Source organism: Toxorhynchites rutilus, chromosome 2, assembly GCF_029784135.1.
Source record: "Toxorhynchites rutilus septentrionalis strain SRP chromosome 2, ASM2978413v1, whole genome shotgun sequence".
In the NCBI taxonomy this organism is placed as follows: Eukaryota; Metazoa; Arthropoda; class Insecta; order Diptera; family Culicidae; genus Toxorhynchites; species Toxorhynchites rutilus.
Window position 1 is genome coordinate 138848720 of NC_073745.1, and position 14056 is coordinate 138862775.

General features: G+C 38.1%; 1 protein-coding gene across 1 annotated transcript in view; it reads right to left on the bottom strand.

Annotated features, from left to right (window-relative positions):
* Positions 1-8356: 8356 nt before the first annotated feature.
* The window catches only part of LOC129769243 (uncharacterized), a 199795-nt gene continuing 194095 nt past the window's right edge, over positions 8357-14056 (bottom strand). Inside the window, exon 5 of the mRNA XM_055771355.1 lies at positions 8357-10509. Within this exon, the coding sequence (XP_055627330.1) occupies positions 10306-10509 (204 nt within the window). The 3' untranslated portion in view covers positions 8357-10305. The remainder of the gene's footprint in view (positions 10510-14056) is intronic.

Sequence of the window (14056 nt, forward strand, 5' to 3'; positions counted from 1 at the left end):
ACCCTAATAAAAAATAAATAAAAATACGGGTCTAATATTTGCGGTAAGGAACAAAACTACCACTATTCACGAAAATCTGAGAACCACTATATCGGTTTGGCGTGGAATGGCTGCTAGAGAAAACAAATACAATCAATAACTACGAAAATTTCCCAATCGGGATTTATAAAGTTGTCTGACCTTGTGGATCAAATTTTCAGGTGTTTTAATGTTTTCGACTCCATCAGAACCATTGTCACCGCAATGCTTCCAGTAATAAAAACAATTTTGCAACAATTGATGCAAACATGGCCCAGGCCCAATCATCGAAATCGGACAATCGAAAATCGTTCATTGTTGATATATAACCTTTGTAACAGCTTCAATATGACCGTTTTGAATACTGGGGAAACAACACGTGTACCTAAACCTCCTGCTAACCCAAGTGCTCTTGACCTCTCGCTTTGCTCGAATTCACTATCGTTAGATTGCAAGTGGAATGTAATCCAGGACCCCAACGGTAGTGATCACTTGCCAATCAAAATTTCCATCACCATTGGGTCGAATTTTTCTGAATCTATAAACATGGCATATGACGTCACAAGATACATTGACTGGAAAAAATATGCGGACGCGTGCTTATTGGCAAATTTCGTGGGAGGGTTGTCACGAGAAACGTCAATGAAAAAATTATGGAAAGTGGCTCGAAACATGAAAAATTGCTCTTCAACGAATGAAAGCTAAGAATATTCACATCGATGGTTTTTGAATTTTGCACGGAAGGTTTGTCCTGATTCGGCTCCTGTGCAAAAAATTGTTCGAGATATACCACAAGATTTGCGATCCTGATTCCGAATTTTCGATGGTAGAATTCTCTCTTGCTCTGCTTTCATGTAACAATTCTGCTCCGGGATCGGATAAAATTAAGTTCAACTTGCTGAAAAACCTCCCTGATGTGGCGAAACATCGCTTGTTGAATTTATTTAATCGTTTTCTGGAACATAATATTGTTCGGGATGATTGGAGACAAGTACGAGTTATAGCTATTCAAAAACCCGGAAACCCCGCGTCCGACTTCAATTCGTACCGCCCGATAGCAATGCTGTCTTGTATTCGGAAATTGTTGGAGAAAATGATCTTGTTTGCCCTTGATCGATGGGTTGAAACAAATGGCCTACACTCAGATACACAATATGGGTTCCGCAGGGGCAAGGGGACGAATGATTGTCTTGCGTTGCTTTCTTCAGAAATTCAAATGGCTTACGCCGAAAAAAAACGAATGGCTTCAGTATTCTTGGACATAAAGGGGGCCTTTGATTCTGTTTCAATAGAGGTTTTGTCTGACATATTACACTCTCGGGGTCTGCCGCCTCTATTGAATAATATGTTATATAACTGGCTTTGTGAGAAACATTTGAATTTTTCTCACGGAGATTCGGCAGTAAGCCGGGCGTTTTACATGGGCCTCCTCCAGGGCTCATGTTTAAGCCCCCTTTTGTACAACTTCTATGTAAGCGACATCGACAATTGCCTTACACAAAATTGCAGCCTAAGACAACTTGCAGATGATGAAGTGGTGTCTGTTGTAGGATCAAACGAATCCGACCTGCAAGAACCCTTACAAGATACTTTGAACAATTTTTCAACCTGAGCCATTGGGCTAGGGATCGAATTCTCCATGGAGAAAACAGAGATGGTGGTTTTTTCTAGGAAGCATAGACTAGCAAAACCAAAGCTTCAACTTTTGGGTAAACCGATCACTCATGCTATGTCATTCAAGTATCTTGGGGTCTGGTTAGACTCCAAATGTACTTGGGGTGCCCATATTAGGTATCTGAGTAACAAATGTCAACAAAGAATAAACTTTCTCCGTACAATTACCGGCACCTGGTGGGGAGCCCATCCCGAAGATCTTATAATGTTGTATCGAACAACTATTCTCTCAGTGATGGAGTATGGCAGTTTCTGTTTTCAATCAGCTGCCAAAACACACCTCATTAAACTCGAGCGAATTCAGTATCTTTGTCTCCGTATTGCGTTGGGATGTATGCCCTCAACGCATACCATGAGCCTCGAGGTTTTGGCAGGCGTACTCCCACTAAAAGATCGCTTCAATTTATTATCTCTTCGGTTCCTCATCCGGTGTAAGGTTATGAATCCATTGGTGATCGGAAATTTTGAACAGCTAATCGAGCTAAATTTTCACTCCGGATTCATGAGTACATATCATGAATTCATCTCCATGCAGGTTGATCCTTCTTTATATATTCCCAACCGTGTTTGTTTTCCTGAATACATCAATTCCTCTGTACATTTTGATCTGTTCATGAAGGAGAAAATCCATGGAATTCCAGATTATTACGATCGGGGATCGTTCCTACGATCATCAATGCAAAGTATGAGCGTATCAATTGTGATAATATGTACTTTACTCTATGAATGAGTTCACAGGCTTTGGAGTGTTCAACGAATTTTTTAGCACCTCCCACAGTCTTCAGAATCCTTGCTCTGTGTATATTGCTTTATTGGCAGCAATACACTGGGCGCTGGACAGCATCGCCTCACGACCTGTTGAACACTATTACATTGTAACGGATAGTCTTAGCTCTGTCGAAGCTATCCGTTCAGTGAGGCCGGAAAAGCACTCGCCGTACTTCCTTGAGAGAATACGAGAAATTTTGAGTGCTTTATCCAGACGCTGTTATGTCATTACCTTTGTCTGGGTCCCTTCTCATTGCTCTGTTCCGGGTAATGAGAGGGCTGACTCATTAGCAAAGGTGGGTGCGATTGAAGTCGACATTTATCAGCGTCAAATCGCCTTCAATAAATTTTACTGTATTTTACTGTTTAGTCCGCAAAAAATACCTTCGCTAACTGGCAACGCAAATAGAACGAAGATGAATTGGGCCGGTGGTTTCACTCAATTATCCCTAAGGTTAGCCACAAACCATGGTTCAAAAGTCTGGACTTGAGTCGGGACTTTATTCGCACCTTCTCCCGACTCATGTCCAATCACTGTTCATCACAACTTAAGTAACTGAGTCTGTAAAAATAAACGAATTAATAAAAAAAATAGTTAGTCTCATATAAGTTTAAATATTCTACTTGTAGAAATTTTGGATTTTGGTCTATAATTGATCATTGATAATTATTGATTGTATTTTTTTTATAGTTTACATTCTCTCGGGACCAAGGGTGCTATATTTTTATATTTTTTCTTGAAAGCGTTGGCAAACATAGAGAAACGTGAGATTGAACAAAAGCAAAAGAATTTTTGATCGAATAAAACAAAGTCATTCCAAGGGGTTTAATGTGGAAACCTGAGGTAAGCTAGGGATAGCTCAATCGGAATACTTGTAAATTCATCTTCTCAACAGATAATTATATCAAGACTTTTCTGTGTTGTGGCGGATCTCATTGCATATTCAGGTTGACACGTTTATACCCCAAGTTGAATGTAGGGCCTGAAGTATCGGCTGGAATTAGGCTTAGGTTTGCTCTGCTGTCTGGCCTCGAAAACGATTAACAGACCGTTGTCGGGTATCCAGTGAAGCGGGAATTCCTTTGTAAATTCAAGGCTAATGCTATCATAGGTATTGGGTTCAATTCCTGATCGGTCAAGGAATTTTTCGGGTTGGAAATTTTCTTGACATGCCTTGGGATATGTGAAGTAATGGGCCTAATTAGGCTTGGGTTTGCTCAGCTACTAGAAGCGGGATTTCCCTTGTAAATTCATGGCTAATACTGACATAGGCATTGGGTTCAATTCCCGATCGGTCTAGAGTCTTCCCGGGTCGGAAATTCTCTCGACATGCCATGGAATGAATACTTTAGATAAAGGCTTGAATTGTTCTTTCGACTAGTAATCTATGTCTGCGGAATAACCAGTCCGTTTTCTTTTCAATTTGATGTGCTCACTGGTTAGAATGATGTAATAAAGAAATACAGTAACTCAATTATTATCAATAAGATAACTCGTCCTGCTCAAACCTTTGTAGGGGAATGAGGTGGGACCATCATCATTTCTTGTTTGTTTATTTATTACCAACAGGCTAGAAACCCCAATGGTAGTCTTAGTATCTAAATTGACTTTACATAAATATTGCATTAAATTACAAAATTACATTAAAAATTTGCATTGCCTAGTAAGTTGTCCAAAGTCAAGGTCTAAAAAACATTAAAAATTTACGCTTAATACAAATACGGGACAGGTTAAAGTCAAACATAGAGACTACACGGTTGAAAATGCGCAGCAGACCTGTAATAGCACCGTAAGCACCGTAGTTAGTTCGCCGGGTGGGAAACCAGAGAAGTGCAGCATTCCGAAGCTGCTTTGGCCGAGCCAGAAGATTGATCCTTTGGAGAATGGCAGGACAGTCGATTCGTGAGGTTAAAACGTCAGATATCACCATGGCTCGGGCAGTGTTCCGACGCACTTCCAGAGTGTCTAAATTGATTAGCTGACAACGGCTTTCATAGCTGGGAAGGCTATACGGATCTCGCCACGGCAGTAGACGCAAAGCGAAACGGATAAACCGTCGTTGCACGTTTTCAATGCGGTACACACTGTTCTGGTAGTACGGGTTCCAGACGGCAGAGCAATACTCCAGTATGGAGCGAACGAGGCCACAGTAAACAGCCTTCAGACAGTAAATGTCTGTAAATGATTTCGTCGTTTGAAAGATAAAACCAAGTTGTCTCGATGCCTTGTTGACAATATATGCGATGTGATCCTTGTATGTAAGTTTTGCATTCAGGAGCACACCAAGGTCGTTAACGCACTTCACGCGAGGCAGAACCACGTTTGAAAGCCGGTAATCGAAGGAGATAGGATTCCGTTTTCTTTCAAACGACACGACTGAGCATTTATTGGGGTTCAGTACCATCCTATTCGTTTCACACCAAGCGGCAAACAATCTTTTATAAAAAAGAAAAAAAAAGGTTTTTTAGATAATATATCCAAAATTCAGAGATGCGTTATAATTTTTCAAAATTAACCGATGGCCCGAAAAATATTTTTTTCCAAAAACGACTTTTTCAAAATTCATAACTTTTAAACTACCGGGCCGTTTCAGATGATCGATATACCAATTTGAAGCCACATGAAATACCACATATGCATAAAAAATGGATTCTAGTCGCATAAGAATGTTGAACGAAAACTGAAAACGTGTTCACTTTACAAAATTACTCGAGAACGAAAAAAACACTTCTCTGATATTCGGATATGTTATGTAAAAAAAACCTCAGCTCTCAAGAAAAAAATATAAAAAAATAGGGACCCTAGTTTCGGAACCATGTAAGCGTTGAAAAACAATTACAATTAAATAATCACGAAAACAAAATCTAATTTTTTCTCAAGTGTAATGTTTTTCAAACCAAAATAGCTCATTGGCTTTAATTTGATATACCGATCATCTAAATCGGTCCAGTGGATCAAAAGTTATGAATTATTGATTTGAAGGTCAGCTTTGTGCAGCGGCAATATCGTAACCAATGTACTATGGTCCAGGAGATGTATTTATGTGGAAATTAGCATTTAAAGCTCGACAGTTATTCTCTAAACAAAAACTGTCTTGAACAAAGTTGTTACATATAATAGAGCGCTCATTTTTATGTTATCAAAAATAGGGTGATAGAAATTATCCATGAAATAAAAAATCTAACTTTCTTATCTTTATAGATAGAGGTAAACATAGTTCGAAAATGTTTTAGCCCTAGTTATTTGAGACATCTTTGTAGAACAAAGTTTTTTTTTCTATCTCTTGAAGTAACCGATATAGCCTCTTTTTTCTAAGTTGCGTTAGGGTCACCATGAAAAAAACTGTTTTATTTTTGCTCTTTCTTTTATATGTCGAATTCTACATACAAACTGTCTTCAGAAGACTTTTAGAACTTACTGATAGAAACATTTTGCGCTGCAGAACTTGTCAAACCTCAACTTCGCTCAAAGTTATAGATATTTTTTTCCTAAAAAATACACTCTCTTCAATTGTTTGCCTTTCTTTCTGGGGCAAACATAAATAAAGTTTATTGACGGCATTTTGCGCAAACACTATGTTATTTTTTGTGTTTGAGTAAATTAAAATTGATATCATGAGTTTTTGGGTAAAAAAATGGGTGGATTATATCTATGATATAATCGCAAGGTTGACGTGGGACTACCTTAGCTTAGCAATCATTTGTTTGTATTGATTGACTTTTTGATTGAATGAAACAATTTCCGAATTTAATATATTCGGTTGTGAGTAAAAAGATTGAATAAATGCCATATAAGGTCAATTCATGCATTGTGATAGATTATGTTCTTCGTTATAAGTAAATTTAATGACATTTCTTTTACGTTACATTTTGTCGTTACATGTGAACGGAAGAATTATCAAACGATTATTTTATTTTACATTTCCCTCTGAAGGTTGCATCTCTCAAGTGTACGTACTTCTTGAACCGAGAATTCGCTTGATATGATATATTTCAGGCACCCAGTTTCGATTTTGATATGTACGTCGAACGCATCTTGTTTAATCATCGTTTGACAACGGAGAAGGAAAATCAAAAACAGAATCCGAGAGTATTGGGTACATCCCATTCTCAGTGATTCGCACGGCATGTATGTCGGATTCCAAAATTGAGAGCGAATTGAACTATCGATCAATAAACAATCGTCGTATGGCCGCAGGTCAAAACTAGCCAGTACTGATTAAACAGACGGCCGATAGTTTGCCGACAAAACAGTTTGAATGCGGTTTGCCGATACTGAATCGGTGAAGTGCGCGCATATGCATGTCGCTTTGTACTGATTAAGTCGGCCAGTCAAACTATCGGCCAACAAAAGCCTGTAGTCTGCGGGGGCTTTTAGGGAAACACATTTCAATCGGACCAAAAAAAAAAACCGACTTGCATGAATTTTCAATGCCAATTTCCCCACGCTCCATGAATTTGAAGTCTGTGTTAAGGAAATATATTCCAGCCAGAACAAAAATACTCCTGACTTGCATGAATTTGTAATGCCTGTTTCCCCACGCTCCATTGATTTCAAGTCTACGTTAAGGAAACACATTAGAGTCGCAACAAAAATGCCCACGACTTACATGTATTCGCAATGCCAATTTCCCCACGCTCCATGGATTTAAAGTCCGTGTTAGGGAAACACATTTCAGTCGGAACAAAAATACCCCCGACTTTCATGTATTGGCAATGCCGATTTCTCCAACGCTGCTTGGTTTTGAAGTCTGTGTTAGGGAACACATTTCGACGAGAACAAAAATCCCCATACTTTCATGTATTTGCCATGCCGATTTCCCCAATGCTGCTTGATTTTGATAGCTGTGTTGGGGAAACCGTCAATCGGGCCAATCAAAGCGAGGTAGTTAGGGCGTTTATATAACGCTTAACGTTTTACAGTAATTCAATTGTTAATATAATGAAAAATAACATTTTATTAATTGCGATAGATGCGTAGAAATATTCCCTATCAGTTGATGCAAACATCTTTCCGATCCAGTAAGAAATGTTCGAGTTATAAGCATTCGGAATCTTTCATTTTTTCCTGCATGTTCTGTGTTTAGGTTTTCATTTTACCCCCCCCCCCCCCCCCCCATATACTCCGGTTGGACGTAGTCCCACGTCAAAACATCAATAACTTTGAGTGAGATTAAGATATTGACAAGTTCTTCATTGCAAAATGCTGGTATTGATAAGCTCTAAAAGTCGTACGAAGACAGTTTTGAGGTGGAATTTGAAATATAAAAGTCAAAGCAAAAAAAAAAACGTTTTTTCATGGTTACCCTAATGCAACTTAGATAGAAAGCGCAAAAACCAACTTTGTGCGAAATATTTGTTGTTTAGACAAAAACTGTCTTCAAAAAAGTTGTAACATATGATAGAGTGCTCATTTTTATGTTATCAAAAATAGGGTGACCAAAATTGTCGATGAAATAAAAAATCTAACTATCTTAATCTCACTCAAAATTATTGATGTTTTTTTTTACCCATGTGTTGAAAATCACACATTATGTAGGGTGACATATGCTCTTTCAAATGCCGTCAATAAACTTTGTTTATGTTTGCCCCAGAAAGAATGACAAACAATTGAAGAGAGTGTATTTTTTGGGAAGAAATATCAATAACTTTGAGTAAAGTTGAGATATTGACAAGTTCTGCATCGATTTTTTTTTTTTGTATTAGTAAGCTCTAAAAGCCTTCGTGATTTACATCGTTGGACTGCTTCTTGTAGGGCTGTGTGAAGTCTAGTCATAAATGGATCGAAAATTGGACTTTTACTGTGCACGTACAATGTTTCGAAGAACAGGGCGGTGATATTCGATATAAAATTTCCATGCATCAATTATAACAACATATATTTTGATTTCATCGTCAAAATTCTTACCCTCCTCTACAGTACTTGATACATTTAAAAATATAACTGTAATTACATTTATTTCTAGCTTTCTGCGTACAATTTTGCATTGCGTACTTTTCTTCCATCTTTATTTGTTTCGCTGTTGTTTTTGTGTTTCGTACGATTGCGACGACGAACGATTTTTGCTCATAGTTTTTCCAAATTCAAATTGGCCGATGCACACGATGCATTCGCAGCTCCCTACACTCGACGAACTTTTCTAATTCTTTCCGTCCTAAATACACTCATATAAATGCTAAGTAGAAAAAATAGATAGCACTTCTCAGCCGCCCCGGTCGGTCGGTCGCATCTATGTTCGTCTAACTATCCACAAAACTATAAAATTTTAAGCAGCGTTTGCGCGTGTTTCCGGTTATGTACGCATAACGGCGGCGCCTAGGTTTTTTTTTGTCTGCTACAGCCTGTATATATAGTAAAATAAACTCGGAAGGATTGCGGTTTCTAGGCTTGGTTTGAGTTCTTGGCTCGTGGTTTTCATAGTGTTGTTTGTTTGTTTGTTCGGTACAAAAATGTCATTTTAGTTTCACTATAGTTCTTTAACCGCGATCTCTCTAATCTTTGGTTGTGGTTTTATGCAGGTTTTATTTTATCAATCATATTTTATCCTTCCCCTCTGTTCTACACAAAAAAGTGTTGTTCATTCCTGTCTGTTTTATTTGTTAGGCATTTGGCATACACACTATTTTTCTGGTACTGTATGTTCGATTTACGTTAGTATGTTTTTTATTCTATTGAATTGAGCTCTAGACATTGATGCAAGCGCTTTAAGCAATTTCCTCGTTTTATTTTGATTTTGTTTTATGTTTACCTCCGCACTACTTTCGATAAAATCAAGCCACCTATTCGTAGATGATGCTCGCAACAGATCGCAGCAGATTCAGTGTGAGTGTGTGTTTGTTATCTAGTAGTGAAGATGCATTTCTCCATAGTTTCTTGTTTTTTTGTTTGTTTGTTTGTTTCATAAACAACTATCATCATGGACGTTAGATACTGGCAGGACATTAATATCATTCAATTGCAGTCCCGGGACGAGAAAGGGTTTACGCCCGGTACTTGTACGTTTTGTATTTGTTTTGTCAGTACAATGAAAATTCCTGTTTGGAACAAATAGCTGATTCTCTATTCGCTGGACTTCTTTTCTACGCAAGGATGAGCATGAAAATGGGGATGCTTCAAACCAATTACGCTGCAGTATAATACCCACAGGTCATTTCCACTGATACAATAATTTGTCGAAGATTAACTTAAAAATATAATTCATGCGGTTCACACGTCGGTACGACGTTGCAGATGGGTAATAAATTTCCGCTCAACTTCGCTGCAATATAAAAATGTCCCGAGGTTAATATGAAATATTCGATCGACTGAAAACGATACATATAGGGAGAAAAAAATGTCGCGGAACAGCAACAAGCACATATAACCTACGCATGATACCGGGTGTTTACTGTGCGGGGGAGAACAATTTCCGTTTAATCTGTTTGAGATTGAAGCCCATAAATTTATCAGCATATTTTCCGTTCCATTATTTGTCATTACCATTAAATATGTAGGTTGGTGGCTATTTACAAAACGATCATTACAAAAATATTTTTTATTTCGCTGGTAATTTTGATTTTTTTTTCTGTTCTTAAACTTCTGTTTTATGTTCGTCTCTGTACATATTCAGCATGTTTGTTACTGTTATGGTCGAAGTACTTACGCTTTTTGTTTTCAGCTTCGGGGCACAAATGAATAAATAATCACCCAAACTTATTTCCGCTGAATTTATGAGTATTTTTGTTTCCCCCATCGCTAGATTATCTCGGTTTTTTTGTTTGTTTGTTTGCTAACGAACGGTACGTATATATTTCCATATTCTTCCGCGCCTACAAATGACGGCGGGACATCAATTCCACACTTTATCATCGGTTGAAGAGGAAATCAATGTACGTGTGCTGTGTTTTGTGTCCCCCCGAGTCCGGTTCGTTTGACGGCCAACATCGTCGAATCACGGCGAAATGCGTCGTCTGGAATTGGTTCGCCCGTTGGTCACCCCGCTCGAGCGTTCCGGTCAGACAGTAGCCCATGTTGTAATCGGCCAGCGTGATGTTGGAGGACAGGTACAGCTGGAAGTGAAAAAAAAAAACGAATGACACGTTATTATTGTCGTGTTGTACGAGGAAAATGAGTGCGAGTAAAAAAAAAATATTGGCGCTGATTACACTGCACAATGCACAATGGTCCAGGAGAATCATTTAAGTGGAAATTAGCACTTAGAGCTTGACAGTTATTCTCTAGACAAAAATTGTCTTAAGCGGACCTTACACGGTCAACTTTATTGACAATATGATGACATTTGAGAGCATAATGACAGCTGAACATGGCCGACGACGCAGAAATCCGGATTTTCTGATTTTCGAACATCAATATCGTGACATTTCATATGGATGCAAGATGTTGACGTTTTACCTCACGGACTTCCAGACTGAGTTGCCAGATATGCAAGCGCACATTTAATTTTTGTTAGTCTTTTTTGCGATTGCAATTAAAATTTATAAACTACCGAAATTGTAGGAATCATAAATGGATGCTTTTGGTTTGGAAAACCGATACTTTGAATAGCAAAATACGGTACTTTTCACAATACAAATCAAAACTTCAAAGTAAACTGACAATGTGATGGTGAGCGAGTGGATGAAACTTAACAACGTTTTAGGAATTTTTTAACGTTGAACTCGGTTATTCTTTGCGCTAGTGAGCGGGTTGTGTGTTTCTTCACACTCCGCTATAAAATTTGGATAATGAGAAGATCTGGGAAAATCACAGATGAAAAAACATCATGTGTTAATTCAAGCTACAGTAGAATCCCGATTATCCGCGGAATAGTCGGGCAAACTCACCGCGATTAACGAAAATCGCGGATGACCCATTAAAGGACAAAAAAATGCAAACACGAAAAGAGATGTTTCAACATAAAAACTATGTTCTATCAATACAGAAATCAATCAACTATCCATCTATAAGGTCGTGTACACCAGTGGCTAAATAATGTAAAAGCCATGACCACAACAAAAGATCATGGGCCTACCACTCACTAACAAATTCCTGAAAGGCCTATTGATTTACTATGGAACTCGCAGTCACGAATAATCTGCAGGGCGGATCACCCGCTCGCGGATAATCGGGGTTCTACTGTCATAGTCTCATTTATGGAATAAAAACATTTGCTTGCAGATAAAATAACTTGCATATGTTTTCGCAAACTAAAATAATCTGGCATCTCTGAAACTGAAAGGAACAGTCTGTATTTGTGAAACGAGTATTATGATGTATTTTTGAGAAGAAAAACCGAATTCTAAAGTGTAAATTATGAATGAAAATTAACTTTTACGAATCAAATTAGTATTCTATGTGAATGCAAATCACTTTTTTTTCTACAAGTGGTGAGAAAATCCCACACAAAAATTATGTCTGAAATTGACGTTATATTATAATAATACATTTTAGTAGGAATATTTGAAAATTCTGGGGAAATAGGTTAAGTTAAGGTTAGGACTACGCGCTTCAACTAATTAAATAATACCAAGTAGATATTTTCATTCAAATTTTACCAATTGAAAATTGCCTTTTAGCCTTCTAATCTGATCAGTGTTTGCCAAATGATCCACTCATTGAAAAAATCGCTTTCGTTCGTTCAAATATGTACTTTCAGGAAACATTTCCCACAGCGGTATTCTATTGTTGTTATGTGCTGCAAATCACGACACAAAAGAGAACGAGACAACTCTGCATCGGTTCGCACTTCATGATACACCGACACGCAAGCAGAACCATCAAATACGCTTTCGGGGCAGAAAGCTTATTTTCTTCTTTGCCTCTAACATATGCATACCGACCTCTCCATGCATCATGAAACAGCAGGATCGTACGGACAACGCAAAGCGAAAGATTCATATTCAGCTAATGTAGCAGATCCTGATTTTTAAGTCTCAGAGAGTGCAAACTATATGATTATTTAGCTCGATAGAGGCTAAGGGAAGGGTAGTCAGATTATATTTGCCATTTTTAACGCCTCTATCCCTTGAAATGTGTATATTCATATAGACCGCATAGTTTTACTAGCAACACCGCTCTCTTTCCCCATTTGTTGCTCTCCGCAAATGGTGACCGAATGATGACGTAATTTTTCTTGTATCATTTATTGCTTTGCACTTGCCTGTGCAGTGGGTTTCGCTATAGTAGAGCGGGACGATATATGCGGTTCAAACTTGTATGCAGGTTTCGAAAATGGTATGCGATGTTTGATACAGATCGGATATGCAATCAACAGTCTTCGTTCCTCTCTCAGTTTAATCACTAAATATTACACAAGTGATTACTGACATTCATACAAGTATCTGAATGATCCTCTCATATTTGGTTATATGTTCGTGAGAGTTTACTTGCATGACACATTGTGTATCATTCGATTTTGATCGAAATCCAAACACCAGTGTTTGCCAAATGATCCACTCATTGAAAAAATCGCTTTCGTTCGTTCAAATATGATCTTTCAGGAAACATTTCCCCCAGCGGTATTCTTTTGTTGTTATGTGTTGCAAATCACGACACAAAAGAGAACGAGACAACTCTGCATCGGCTCGCACTTTATTGCACACCAGCATGCAAGCAAAGCTATCATATACGCTTTTGGTCAGAAAGCTTATTTTCTTCTTTGCCTCTAACATATGCATATCGACCTCTCCATGCATCATGAAACAGCAGGATCGTACGGACCACGCAAAGCAAAAGATTCATATTCAGCTAATGTAGCAGATCCTGATTTTTAAGTCTCAGAGACCGCAAACTATATGATTATTTAGCTCGATAGAGGCTAAGGGAGGGTAGTCAGATTATATTTTCCATTTTTAACGCCGCTATCCCTTGAAATATGTATATTCATATAGACCGCATAGTTTTACTAGCAACACCGCTCCAGTGAGAAGCAAAAACTCTCGCGTTTTATCTCTTTTCCCATTCGCTGCTCTCCGCAAATGGTGACTAAATGATGACGTAATTTTTCTTGTATCATTTATTGCTTTGCACTTTTCTGTGCAGTGGGTATCGCTATAGTAAAATGGGACGATATATGCGGTTCAAACTTGTATGCAGGCTTCGAAAATGGTATGCGATGTTTGATACAGATCGGATATGCAATCAACAGTCTTCGTTCCTCTCTTAGTTTAATCACTAAATGTTACACAAGTGATTACTGACATTCATACAAGTATCTGAATAATCCTCTCATATTTGGTTATATGTTCATGAGAGTTTACTTGCATGACACATTGTGTATCATTCGATTTTGATCGAAATCCAAACACTGCCAAACACTGAATCTGATAGAGAATAGTTTGGATCCCAAACTCAAATGTCGCTCTCCGGTGGCAAAGATCAGGCACTAATTGTGTTCTGAGGAACTGAGGATTTTTGCTCACCCATTTCAACCTGATTCGTGGAACAGACAGGAGTGCGTGATATTTTTCGTTGTCGCGTCGCGGTGTGTTTAACCTTGTAAGACTCGTTAAATGGTTTTGTTTAAATGTGGTTAGTCATTTTTGGTTTTTTTCTTTGATTTTTATAGAATGGTGATCAGGAATTTAAAATAATTATTCCTCAGTGTTTTGTGTTGTG